This window comes from Pholcus phalangioides, unplaced genomic scaffold, assembly GCF_987345545.1.
Source record: "Pholcus phalangioides strain wild (caught in Gottingen) unplaced genomic scaffold, Ppha-v1.0 ptg000008l_1, whole genome shotgun sequence".
Taxonomy (NCBI): domain Eukaryota; kingdom Metazoa; phylum Arthropoda; class Arachnida; order Araneae; family Pholcidae; genus Pholcus; species Pholcus phalangioides.
The window spans coordinates 58,776,327-58,790,977 of record NW_028301601.1 but is presented as its reverse complement, the minus strand read 5'-3'; the positions used below and the strand labels follow the sequence as shown (position 1 = coordinate 58,790,977).

General features: G+C 40.3%; 1 protein-coding gene across 10 annotated transcripts in view; it reads left to right on the top strand.

Annotated features, from left to right (window-relative positions):
- The window catches only part of LOC149084660 (disks large homolog 1-like), a 393,252-nt gene that overhangs the window by 307,818 nt on the left and 70,783 nt on the right, over positions 1-14,651 (top strand). For 8 of the 10 annotated variants that reach the window (XM_089235064.1, XM_089235062.1, XM_089235063.1 and 5 more), the window contains 3 exons: positions 4,535-4,741; positions 4,864-5,056; positions 14,127-14,211. In XM_089235064.1, the coding sequence (XP_089091190.1) occupies positions 4,535-4,741; positions 4,864-5,056; positions 14,127-14,211 (485 nt within the window). The remainder of the gene's footprint in view (positions 1-4,534; positions 4,742-4,863; positions 5,057-14,126; positions 14,212-14,651) is intronic. The other 2 variants (XM_089235059.1, XM_089235068.1) reach the window with 1 other exon arrangement.

The window sequence follows — 14,651 nt, the reverse complement described above, 5'->3', positions numbered from 1 at the left end:
GGTGGTTCTTAAAATTGGTGATATTGCCCCATGGATGTGGTGGAACGGACCGGAGGAGATTGAAGCTATACAGGCGTCCCTCTCTTCACGCCACGGGTCTTCAACGTATGGCCCGCTGGCCACATTTGGTCTTCGGAGCTTTTTGCCGTGGCCCGCTGACCATTTTTTATACAATTACCATGGGCAGGTAGGGAGTTCGCTCAGCCCCCTCTCCCAAGATAGTGGTGGTTCTTAAAATTGGTGATATTGCCCCATGGATGTGGTGGAACGGACCGGAGGAGATTGAAGCTATACAGGCGTCCCTCTCTTCACGCCACGGGTCTTCAACGTATGGCCCGCTGGCCACATTTGGTCTTCGGAGCTTTTTGCCGTGGCCCGCTGACCATTTTTTATACAATTGCTAAACACATTAAAGACAGACGATTAAAAAATACTAATTTGATTACATCCGCAGGCCAGTGAAAACGAGGCCCAAACAGGTATTTTTTGGAGAAAATTCGGCTTCTAAAGAGGCTTATCTACCTACAGAATTCACAAAACTTCTGGAAAATAGCTTCATGGGAAAAATAATTTCGAAATTAATGAAAGAAATTTCGAAATAGTAATAACAATAATAATTGAAAAATAATTTCGGAATTACAGAAATACACCGGAATAAGTAGTAATTTAATTACATTAAATAATTGAAAAATAATTAAATACTCAAAATAATTACAAAATTTTTCTAGTATAAAGAAATGATTTCAGAATTAATAAGATGAACAGTTTTCGAAAATAAATTTTGGTCTAAATTTGGTGAATTTTAATGTACTTATCACTTTCACCGGCGATTATCAATAATTCCTAACTGAAGTCGGTAAATTTGATAAATATAAAATGAAATTATCACCTCTGCTCTCTTCATTTACTCAGTTAATTAGCTTGCGATACGTCCTCGACACCCATTTCGACATAAAAATTAAAATAAGTGTTCAAAGATTTCCTTTTCACACACTTAATTATGTTCAAATAAACCCAACATTATGATTAATTGTTTTAATGAAGAATTAGTTTCATGTATAGTGTACTGCCTAGAAAATAAAAGTAACAAATTTTTTTCCTGCAGTTACTGTGCAGGCCTCAGAAGGAAGGATTGGGATCTGGGGGTTTTTTCTACTAGGGTGAGAAATGAAATGAATATTTTAGCATACATACATAATGATGTATTCATCTACGAAAGGATGTTTTGTTCCTTGAAGACTGAAATGTGACTCCAGAATGAAAATTTCAAAGTATATTTGTTTAAAACTGTGAAAAATTACATAAAAAAGCATGAGAGTCATATTCGAACCGAATGAATCCGATCGAGATCAAATCCAAACCAACCAAATACAATCGAGAGCCTTCGAACTTATTACAGAGGTACCTAAACATTATTTCTGGATTCACCCAAGGGTACTGGCGGAATATTGAAAATCTGAGGAAAAAGTAAAGTTGAGAAAGTATTACATGTTGATTTTAAGTTTCAAAGCGCGTGACTTTCTTTTCAGTGAATCTAGATTTTTCAGGGAGCCTCAAACAAAACAAAAAGAAAGGACATCATAACAATAAAATTTCATAAATTTTATCTCTTAACCATAATTTCAATCACGAATATGCATGAAAGACGATTTCAGTGGTACATACAGTTTCATGCAGATACAGCCAGCAGCTCCTATAAGAGATTTATCTCCAAGAGAGGTGCTGATACAGCCCCCCTCATAACTTCAGGTCTTTCATGGTAGAGAAGAAAAGAACGAAGGGCAGGAAGGAAAAACAGAAAAAGAAAGGCAAAAAAGGACCCCCATATTTTGGCGAAAGTGCCACCAAATTCCCCCATGTGCGGAAATGTACCGTGCGGATTTGTCACCCAAACTTGAATATCCAGGTTGAATATCCCTGCTTTATACGATTAATTGGTCCCACAAAATAATCGCGTGCACTACTGCATATTGATTCTAGTGAGTGTGGATATTTGTTCTTTCCTGAAGAGCCTGATACCATTTTTAATGAAAGCAGTTAAGATTCAGCTGACAAACAGCAATCTCCTTCTATTTAGCACAGCTAGAGAATTGTGAACATTCCTCGCAATTATGATAATTTTACATTCACTGGCATCCTTTTCATCGATTAAAATCCTAATGGTGTTACCAAAAGATACTCAAGATACTCATTAGCGAGATCTGGCAACACCATCCCGTAGCAGAAGGCGTCCGCGCAAAGTTCGCGACGTCACTGAAGAAGGTCATCTCACCTACAGCCATTGGATGTACTACAAAAAAAAAGGGTAAAGATTGCGCCGCATGCGTCGGCCTGCTGTATTCAATGGCCATAGGTAAGATGGCCTTCTTCAGTGACGTCACGAGCTTCGCGCGAAAGCCTTCTATTATAGATGGTGTTGGATCTGGTTAGATGGATTTGAGCGTTTCTTCCATACAGAGTATTTGTCTCATGTACATCAACAAATCCAACGGATTTTGTTATTTTAATTATGCGATATTTATAATTTGCAAGTCCATTTGCAGGATTGAAATCTAACTACGGACCAAATTTTGGAGATCGCAATTACTAACGTGATAAAGTTAATTAATAACAACTATTAACTTTTCAAAAGCTTTCATTACTTTTGTAGCGGAATCGCGTAAAGCGAGGGATACCTGTATATGCAGTATATAGTCATATGAACGACCATATACTGGCTCGAAAAGCAGGTAGTTGAGGATAAGTGTACATTCGTACACTTTCAATGTTTGCATATCTGGTCCACGCTGGGATTCAAACCTTGAATTGATATTGCCCGATAGCCTGATCAGTGTTAACCTATTATCAGGAAAATTTTGCCTTTGATAATCACATTCTGTTATTGTGTTTAAGGTGATCGAAAGATTAGGATACACACACAAGCTTTTGCTACAGATCTATTTCAGACCGAGATGTGACAAAAATGATCAGGTCTATTTCAGACATATTCTGTGGTGTTCTTTGGGCATAGAGCTCAAAGTTGTTCTGAATATGAGGTCTGAGCAGAATACAGAAATCACGTTTCCATGAATTCGACAGTCCGAAATTCTGACACTTATCGAAATTCCCAGGGAAAGTCTCAAACAACCCGATCCCTAAAGCCGATATCGTCCACTGGAAGTGACAACACGCGGCAAGCAACACGAGCGACAACAGCCGGTGTTGGGTCAGATGACTAGGGGGGGCGTCTGACGTCGTCCACTGAAAATGTCTTTTACACGCTACTGAATTCGTGACTGCACTCCTTCCAGACGAGTCTGTTCGTTGATTATCTGGCACAACTCGGGGAAGACGTTCGTGTTGCGTATAAATAAATATTATTTACGATATCGATTACTATCAGCCCTCACAACCCATGAATCGAAATTATCGAAGTTTCAGATTCCATATTCAATTTCTAGAACATAACCCGGAGAAAGCAAAGATGATCGGACCGAATCTAGACGAGGAAGGGGCCCAGCACCATTCCAGTAGAGCCTAGACCGGGCATCTTCAACCCGCTGCTCGCAAGCACCATGGTGCTCCCCGATGCTCCCAGAAAGCTCGACGCTCGTGTCCGATTTGGTGCCCGCGAGCACTTGATCAACGTTCCAATGGAACACCTTTTAAAAATTGTATTGAAAAGGATTGAAATCACCCTGATTCTATGCATTCGTATGATCAAACTTGACGCAAGGGTGCTCTTATTTTAGTGATGGGTAAAGACAGTGCTCGCTACTAGAAAAAGGTTGAAGACCCAGACTGACGGAAAAACGACAGCTTCTTCTTGCTGAAGACTCCGATTCTGACTATCACAAGTTCTGCGGAATCGCGTGTTGATTACAGTCAAAGGGTTCCTTAATGTTACCCCTTCCAACCCCCCCCCCATATATTTGATATTTTGTGCACCATCTCAATTTTTTATTAGTCGAGTCGTCTGCAGGTCACGATGGTTCATATCATTTTGCAAATGTACATGATCTTATGTATCTTATCTGTGTTTTTCGCAAATTGAGAGATTGAATGCAATTTTTCCGACAAGGCCACGCCTTACGTGGCAATGTGTTTAAATGGCGAAAGCGATAGATCCTGATTGTGTTCGGTAAGTAATTGAGGAATGGCGCGGAAAAAAGTCGAAAAGCGCCTGCGCTATAAGGCAAGACGCGCATGATCCCATTCAATTCGGATTTAGTTGGTCGTCCGCTGCTGTATACGGGAAAGATTGTTTCTAATGGATGGCGATCCTCTTCCTTTCTGTACAATGGGATTAGTCTTGCGGATGCAGGCAACTGCGCGCGACTTGTTTATCGCTTCAAGTCGCTTCCAGTGGACGACTGGCCTAATATTCGAAATACACACTGCTTCTTTCTACCGGGATTTCTGCTATGGTGATTATGATCGGAATATATGGATATGGCTAGATATATGTGTGTATATGCACGGATTAAAAAAATTAATACCATCTGATAATGGGATTCTTGTATAATGATATTCTGATATTTTCTTCTCTTCATAGTTGGTCAAGAGGCTGCGGGTCCAGCGCCGGCCTCAAGTAATCGAAATCGAGTTGATCAAAGGAACCAAGGGCCTGGGTTTCAGCATCGCCGGTGGCATCGGCAACCAGCATGTTCCCGGTGACAATGGCATCTACATCACTAAGATCATGGAAGGAGGGGCCGCTCACGTCGACGGGAGACTTCAGGTTGGGGACAAGCTCTTAGCGGTGAGTTATTGCTGTTTCCACAAGTGTTGGTCGCGACTTTCACGCTCGTATCTAATGACTTCCTAGTCCCCCCGCTCCCTAATTAAAACGTGTTTTTTTTTTTTTTTTTGTGTATGTAACAGGTTGGGGATGTGAACCTTGAGAATGTAACGCATGAAGAAGCCGTGGCCACGCTGAAGGCAACCTCTGATCACGTGATCTTGATGGTGGCCAAAACCGGTGGGGCCCTGGCGTTGGAACAAGCTTATCTGAATCATTCGTCTTCGTTATCCTCTCCTCATCAACCGCAACCGTACGGTGAGGATCCTTCGCCTTGTAAGTCGTTAGTTAGTTCTAGATCAGTGTTTTTCAACCTGTGGTCTGCGGACCCCCCGGGGGTCCGTGAGTACTTTGTAAGGGGTCCGCGGGACCATTTTCGTTCAGTACCACTGCATTAATGACGCATTTTGTGCTGTGAAATAGCAATTCATTATTCATTCCGTTTTTTATGATATGCAAATTATAAAAGAGCAATACATTTTGGATTTTATGGGAGGAGGGCGTCGAAATTGACCTTCCGTGGCAACGGGAGGGAGGTGCCCCCCCCCCCCAGAGCATTGATTTCCACTACAGTGTGGCCTCCCGTTTGTTGGACCTTGAGTAAGAGATACTAATAAGTGGTAGGTAAAGCAATTAAGTGATTAAGCCCCGCTTAATCGAATATTACGCTTCACACGTCACCCGTTAATACACATCAACCAATATACGCATAATGTTTTAATTGAAAGAAACATTTGGAATTAAAATTGGAAACATTTTAATAAGTTGAGATTTAAAAAGAAAAAAGACATTATGCATGAGAGTAGTTACTGGCCTCCAAGTATTCACGTTATCTTCAATACCTACATTTAATTACTTTCGTTCTCTATTGAGCCGATAGAGGGCGCTAACTTTCTTTTATGGAAAGTAAAAATCTTAGCTTATTATGATCATTTGTAATTAATAGAGCCCGGATGTTCAGGCAAACTGCCATAAATGCCTTTTTTTTTTTTTTTGCCTATTTTCAAACTCTTTTGGTAAAAATGCCCTTTTCGGAAATTTTCGTGCCATTAAATGTGCCTATTTTAATATAGTTTTAAGTTTATTAGTGAATTTCATTGGCCATTAATCTGTAAAACTTGGATATTTTGGGCATTGAGAACGTCAAAAGAATTTCTCTTTTTGAAATTTCCCAACACTCAGTGTTAATTATCATCAGAAAGCCCCTCCCCCTCCCCTACAGCCCCATTTAGACGCAACAAAGTGATCTGAGAGATTGGAGTTGGCATGCATTAACTTAGCTTTGACAGGATGTTGTTAGACGTGAGTGATATTGTTTCAGATGAACGCAGCCTGTGTTAGAAAAGCAGAGGAAAATTAGAAATTCATTTTACCACATAAAATATGTCTCGCTCGGGCATGGGACTGTGTTGTATGTGTACCGATGAAGTCTTGAATTGACGTCATCGCTCACACAAGCCAGGGTAGAAGCAGACAGGGCTGTAGGGCCCGTGTTGTTTTAATTTTATTTTTTGCACCATAAATGCAATGCAAAAAACCGTGGCTATTTATTAAACATGCATATATTCATTAATATTAATAAATATCATTATTCATTTATTATTGAATTATTAATATTCAATTAAATTGACAAGAGTCGCCCCCAAGGGTGTGTGACAGATGCGGATACACAAAGCCCAGCGCTCGGAGTCCCACATACGTGGTAATCTGAAATAACCATGTTTCAACTATAGAAATGATAATGATTTCTCCAAATAATACAACAAATAAACGAGAATTATTCGCAACTCGAGAGAGCCCCACAGATCATTATTCCTACCGACTCCGCGTCTGGTAATGGTGGCCCTGGAATTGGCCTAATCCTGAGGGTCTAGTTACATTTTGCTGTTGTGGTTACATTGCCGCTGTGGTGGTCGAGTGATTATAGTGAAGGACTCGCGATGCGAGGATCCGGGTTCGAACCCCACAGTGGTGGTCGGCTGAAGTTGGTTTTCTGTGGTTCCCAACTTCAAGGCGCAAATGCGAGCCGATCTCCCCGTTAAAAAGTCTCGCCGCAGAGAGCAACGGTCCTACAACGATAAATCATTCAACCATAACACTTCACTCATAGTTAGAAAAACTGGGGGCAGATGGCAGCACTACACATAACAAATACAACACCACAACAGGCAAATTGCCCAACGAGGTGGCTGACTTAAGAACATCATGGATCCCCGAGCCATTTGTTGGAGGCCCTACCTACTACTGCTACACCACACATGCACCCCGCCCACCCCCCCACCCCGTGGAACCCCCAACGAATCGGTACATGCGAGAATGTGCGTGTACGTGTAGTGAAACCTGACGTGAAGTTTTTTGTTTCTCTGTAATGCTTGTTATGTGTAGTGCTGCCATCTGCCACCAATTTTTCTAACCATGAGTGAAGTATTATGATAGAATGATTTATCGTTGTAGGACTGTTGCTCTCTGTGGCGAGACTTTTTAACGGTAAGATCGGCTCGCATTTGCGCCTTGAAATTGGGAACCACAGAAAACCAACTTCAGCCGACCAACAAGCATTACAGAGAGACAAAAAAAACTTCACGTCAGGTTTCACTACACGTACACGCACATTCCCGCATGTACCGATTCGTGGGCGGGGTGCATGTGTGGTGTAGCAGTAGTAGGTAGGGCCTCCAAAAAATGGCTCGGGGATCCATGATGTTCTTAAGTCAGCCACCTCGTTTGGCAATTTGCCTGTTGTGGCGTTGTATTTGTATTTTATTTTGGACTTGAAATCGATTTAATTTGGATTATAATGCAGTTATTATAAACTATAATTAAAACAATAGACGGATTAAGTGATTAACCGATTTTTCAGCTAATTTTTGGACCCCTTAATACCTTTGTTTTTAGTTATTTTTTTATTTGCAGAAATTATAAAGCCTTTTATTAGTGCCTATTTTAGGCATTTTTAGTGCCTTTTTGCCTGCCTAATTCGACCATTGTTAGTGCCTGAACTGCCGGGCGCTAATAATTAAATATAATTTTAGTTTTTGTCCGATTTATTCGAGAAGCTTTATTAATTTTTTTCCTTTATCAGTTTTTAATATACAAACTGTGTATTAAAATCAAACAGTTTTTAATATACATTGTAAAATTGCAATTGAACTGTTCCCCGCATAATCGGATACCCCATCCTCCACTTAATCGGATATTGTGTTCTGAAATCATTGACATCCTCCTATAAAGCGGGACCGACTTTATTGACATCACACTTTTTTACAAAAATGGACCCGGACACCCAGGGAGTCCGCGAGTACTTTGTAAGGGGTCCACGGGATCATTTTCATTTACTACCACTGCATGAATGACACATTCTGTGCTGTGAAATTGCAATGGATTCATCTATTTATGGCATGAAAATAATAAAAAAAAACCAATAAATTTTGGATTTGGGGGGGTGTTCCCCACATACTGCAGTAGGGCCCATAGGCTAGTATCGTAGGCGAGAACCCCTCATTAGATTTTTCTACGGGTCACACTATAATGAATTTATAGTGTGTAAACCAGTGTTTGGGAAACTATGGCTGTAAACAAAAAAAAACCAATAGAATGATAAGAATCTCAGGGCCATGATCTGGGGGCCCTGTCTTCCCTACTCTTGTGGGGGCCATTGAGGTGGCTTCGAAATAGATATTCTGACGTTATGAGGGGGAGGGTCTGCGGAGCATTCACCTTCACTGAAGGAGAACGCAATATCAAAAAGTTTGGGAATTTTTGACCTAGAGGATGAAAATTTGCCGCGTGTGTTTTTCTTTGATGATTTGCATATAGAGGGTTCCGGGCAGTCGATCGCTCATCGCAATGTCTTCGTATAAATAGCTGCGCATTATTTTCCCACCCTTGCGTTGGGGTATTTTTACGCTTGTGCTCACTTCCATACGTGCGAGTTATCCCGACGCGGTAAGGTGAAAATATTCGCCGTGAGCGATGGCTTTTTAAGGCCCTGAGAGCCGAGCTGCAGGAATTATCGGAAGCGTTCACCTGCCTATAAACGCTCCCCGGGACCGCTTTGCCTCGAGTCAGCGGAGCGGACTGGCACAAGGAAAAAGATAAATAAAAATATGTGTTGCGTTATATAACGGAGGCGTGTGAAGAATAGATAGAACCCCGAGTATGTAATAGTTATCTATTTTTTCCGCCCCGATTTCCGGGCTGGTCTTTGGCCCGTTTCCAAACTATACTCTGGCGTAGGCTGTGTGTTCTTGTATTACGGTATCATGTTTAGAGGTTATCTTCACAGTTAGGAAACGGGAACCATCGGAGCGTCTTTTGTTATATAGATTCGCTGTAAAAGCTAGCGAAATGAATGTATCACGTACATGTACACGGGTGTTCAAAATTACGGGTATAAACATTGTATTTTCGTATTTCTCTAACAAACGGAGGACAAAATTTCTCATCATTAAAACCGGAAACAGTGTTCTGGAGGAAACGGGAAAAAGGAGATTCTACATGCTTTGTTTGAACTGAGGTATTAAGGACTCAAAAACTAGCTAAAAAATTGGTTGCATTTAATGCTCTTCCGCTTTAAGTATGGTTTATAATATGCACTAATATAACTGCATTATAATGCAAGTTAAACTAATTTCAAGACCAAAATTAAATGTTGGAAGACCCTCATTATTGCGTCAATTCCAGGGCCCAGACGCGGAGCCTGTAGAGAAAGTGGCCTGTAGGACTCCTTAAAGTTGCGAATAATTCTCGTTTATTTGTTGTGTTATTTGGAATGATCATTGTCATTTATATATAGTTGAAACATAGCTACTTTGTTCGAATGTAGTGAAAAATTAACTTTTTTATATTACCACATATGCGGTACTCCTTCAAGCGTGGGGCCATGTGTGGCTGCTACACACCGGTGAGGGCGACTGGTAAATTTAATCGAATATTAAATATGTATGTGTAAAATAAATAGACGTGGTTGTTTGCAGTGCATTTATGGTGTAAAAAAACAAAATCAGCAGAACAACATGGGGCCCCCAAAGCTCTGTCTGCTCCTACGCCGCCTTGTGTGAGCCATGACGTCAATTGATGACATCTTGGGACAATCATCGGTCGGCTACACATATACAATGCAGTCCAATGCCTGAGCGAGAAATGTTCATGTGAAGCATGTGGAGACGACAATAATTTCTAATTTTCCTCTGTTTTCTAACATGGGCTGCGTTTATCTGAAACGTTTTGGTAACAAAATAATTCACTTCTAATACCATCCGATCAAAGCAAATTTAATGCATGGCAACACCATGGCAGGCAAACATTAAAAGTCTTAAGCGACATTGACGAGATTTCTCGCTTACTCAAAAACACGTTATTCTAGCATTGATAAGCCCAGACATTTTGTAATGTTGGTTCCCGAATGGAACGTTTTCCCCTATACGCCTAACTTTGCACATGATGAAAATCTGAAGGAAGCCTACTCAGTTTCAAAAGATGTGGATTACATTTTGAAGAGAGTTAAGTGATTTCTGCTGTGCCGCTTGAAGAGTTTATATAGAGGTTCTTAGATCGGTTTTGAGTGATTTCACAACATAATTATTGACACCCTGGTGTAATTGTAACAGCATTTTGACGCCAGATTTGAAATATATCTTTAGAAATAATAGAGGAATCGGAGTTTTGTGGGTGTGTGAGGAGCACGTCAAGAAAATAATGATCTAAATCTTTTCTTGATGTTTCCGTCTATTACGGCCTTCATAACCGATTAACCAATGAATAAGACGACTTTTCCCGTCCGGAAAACCATTAGTGAGAGAGAGAGAGGGAAGCTTTAATTAATGGCCTGTCAGTATCACACTCTCTTCTCAGTGAATTAACCATTATGCCCAGGCCTTGTCGCGGTCGCCACAGGAGACATCAGTTTGTTCCCGACAAGGGAGCACCTCCGAGCACCACCACCATCACTAACGCTATTGCTGTTTTTTTACAGATAGTGTGTTTTGTCGTCCAGGACGCGTGACGTGAGAAAGGAATAAAGAAAGTCTCGGTGATGTGTGGGTCCGGAGATCTTTTCTTGGGATAACGAACGTTCCCTCTATTATGAAGGATGTACGAATCCCTCGTGTCCCGTATTGTGGATGAACGGGTGGTGGAGGAGCGCTCGTCCGCCCACACCGGGTCGATTCCGCGATACAAATTCTGTTAGAAACTTTTCTCGAAAATTTGTGAGGGCTAGATAAGAGGTAGAAAAAAAAATCGGGAACAACAATGGTTTCCTCAGCCTTGACAGTGACTTTCGGAGAAGGCTACTTCATCTTCACGCATTACGTTTTTTTAAATAATACTCAACATTTTAACCTTTCACGAAGGTGTGTGTGTCTTCTTTAATGCAGTAAGTGAAGTACAAGGTTTGGAAATTTCAAAAATTGAAGTAATTGGTGCACTTAAATGCGTTTTGAGGAAAAAGTTATTCTCTTGGGGGGGGGGGGCGGAAGATAAGTTCACATTTTTGTCAATAGAGGGTGCCTTCCATCCAACTGATCGGACCTGACCGTTTCTTAAATCTATTCTCTGTCCGAAACGTTCGTAAAGCTTCAGTCGGTGATTCGTGGCTGAGGTAAAACAACTTTGCGAATAGTGTCTTATTCACCAATGTCAACATCACAATCAATTTCTTATCTAAGCGCCAGCAACAGGAAAAGTTGTCAACGCTCTACGTTGAAGGTTAAGTTGCTCTACGATAACCTTTGACCTTTGAAGACCGGATACACCTCGCTTCCCATCTCAGAGAGATATCGAAGCGTTCCCGAAGGATGGGTGTATCCGGAAAGTTTTATTAAAAACAACGTAACATGACCACCTCAGACGAAGGCAGCAAAATAAAATAATTTACATAAAAATTGATCGTCAACTCCTGAAGTCATATAACAAATAAATAAAACCTAAACAATCAACGCCAATGGGCAATCAAAATTATAAACGGGATTATAAGATGCTGGTGTATAGCCGTCCATCCCATAAGAATCCAGTAATCGTCAATTGATCGAATGATTGCCGATAATCTTGGTATATAAAATTTCGAATCACTGTGAATTAGTCGCAGATCATCATCGTCTAAGCCGCCAGTCGTTACCGGAATCGTCACCGGGTGAACTGAGATCAGCACAATTCTACGGATTACCGAGTGACATCCCTCCTTCTACTCAGGGGTACCGATAAGGCAAAGCGAAGAAGCCAGACTGTTCGTATATAAGTAATTTATAAAACGCGAGGGGGGCGATACATGCGTTGCTATTTAATTATAGAATTCAGTGCGGTTGAAAATTTCCTGGCTCACCAATAAAAACGCTGATAACAGTGTTTTCGATCTCAAAACATTTTTTCGTTAAAAAACGAAAAACTGCATAACTTTAATGGAGATTGATGATCTTGTAACAAATTTTTCAATCATTTTTTTGTCCCACCACGGTACTTTTCCGTGCGCGAGGGCTAATTAGACCGGGACCTACAATTTATTGCTGATTCCGAACGGCAGCGTTCGACATTTTTTGCATTTTTTTTTTAACTCAACTCACCGAAGGGTTGGTGCGTTAACCCCTCGGTGTGAAACTCCCTGCTATAGCAATCTTCTTTTGTGGCCATGCTGTTGCCATATCTGCTGTACCTGCGAGTCAAGAAAGTTTCTGACAAAGACGAATCGGGTATCGAACTGGTGACACCTCTGGACATCTTTTGGTTTTTTAGACGAGTATCTTATCGATGTGGGCTACCGCGCCCTCATATAACAAACAAAAAGCGTTAACGAATTATTGTTATTTATTATGTATATATTGAAGGTTTAATACGTCTAAGCAGCGTTAAAAAATGATTGTACTGGGTAATTTTTTATTACGCAGAAAAACTAATATGCTAATTTTTTTTGACGATCAGTGTACTTATTCCGAGTTAACTTTATGTCAGTATCATCCGACAAAATGACCTACACATTCGACTTATAATTTTGTTCAGAGCACGCTGGGTGTTCGAGATTGCCTAAAAAGTTCAAGAATTTCTCGTCAGGGGGCGTTTTTGTTGCTATCATCTTGTAGTGCATGCTTGATTCATTATACTAGAAGTTTTTAGTCAACTCTGTAGCTTCATTCGTTCACGAGTTATGATCATTTAAACATACCATGCATTGAGACCACCTTGCACAACCTCTCATAATTATTTTTCCTCTCCAGATCATTCTGGGATGCCCAAGAGCAAAAAAGATAAATATTTAAGAGAAATAAAATATCATGGGAGATTCCACATAAAAACTTGAATAACTATTGAAATTCCACACGCATAGTCAGGAGAGTTGTATATTGGTATAGTAATATAGGTACGTGCAATGTGATGGGCACTGGTGAAAACGCCACCTGGTGACAAATTCAAGAACTTTTCTATTCTATCTTAAAATCTAGGCTAAGATAATTGAAAAATTCGACCACCACGTCGTAGAACAATATGTAAAGACTAGAAAAACATTTGTTGCTTCATGAATAATTTGTGTGTATTCGGAAAAAAATACTTAATTTCTAGATTTGTGAAAAAAATAACTAAAAAAACAGCCGATAGGTGGCGTTGACGTACAAAAGTCAAAGAAAAGATACGCAAATAACGAACACAATGCCTCCAAATCGTTTATTACACAGCAGTATGTGTTCCACATGACAAACACCACAGGGGGATAACACATTGCAGGCGAGTCATATAAATCCAACAAAGCTTTATCCTTCGCACTCAGCATCCTTGTTCACATACATGGTTTACAACGGTGAAGTGGTTGTGGATTAGGAGCGCAAGTTCTTATAACCGTCTCGTTTGCATATCTCCACCGAAGTCACTCATTCCAGCTCCGTCTATCGGCTGTTTTTGAGGGGGGTTTTTTTCCGGTCTTAAAAAAAATTTCCGTGACCTAGCAATGCTAACAGTGCAAACTGTTTTTTATTTCGGTTTTTTTTCCGGTTTTTATGGACTTTTTGCCCACCCCGTAGAACTGTAAGTGTATTTGTACGACTCATCTAGGAAGCCCTTGTGACCCAAGTTTGGTAGCGGCCTATAGGTTAAGAACCCCTGGTTTAAGCCATACTTTACAAAACAAAAATGAATTTTGTATATGGCAGTGACCATTATACAGAGCGCCGAGCTCAAAAGAGCCCTATTCTCCTTCATCATGGAGTAACACAATATTACATTGGTATAAAACAAAACAAACTGGTGGATAAGACAATTTTGTTTATGATTAATAAATATTTATTGATACATGGAAATATTTGCTCTGCATGTCGATTGATTCAATTAACGAATATTTCATGTTTTTCGTGCATCTTTCTAGTGAACCTTACAATGTCGAAATATCCCAGTGATTCTTCATTAGGTGGGCCTTTACCAAAATCCGCCTGGGATGAAAACTTCACAAGGTGAGCATGATTTTCTTGATGAATTTCCGAAACTTCCCGGTTTCTTTCACAGTTTTCGTTGGTTCAGTTCGATTGGAACTGCTCGTAACCTTAGACCAGCGTTTCTCAACCTATGGTTCGCGGGGCCACAATTGGTCCGCGGGCGAACTCGGTAATTTGATTCTAACTGAATGAAAAATTACTAAATTGTTGTGATGGATATAAGCAATTTTGTTATGGGTTAAAATAGAAAATTAGATCCTTTTTTTTTAGAATAATCATATCTCATCGACAAAAAATATTGGGAATTGCGATCACAATGAGAAGATGTCATTAATTGTAGGGGGGAAAAAAGAAAGAAAATGCAATTTTGGACAAATTTACTAGTTATTGCTAAAATTGCTGAATAGTGGTGAAAAAGCTGCTGAATGAATGAACGAACGCCAGAACTTCCAGATTTA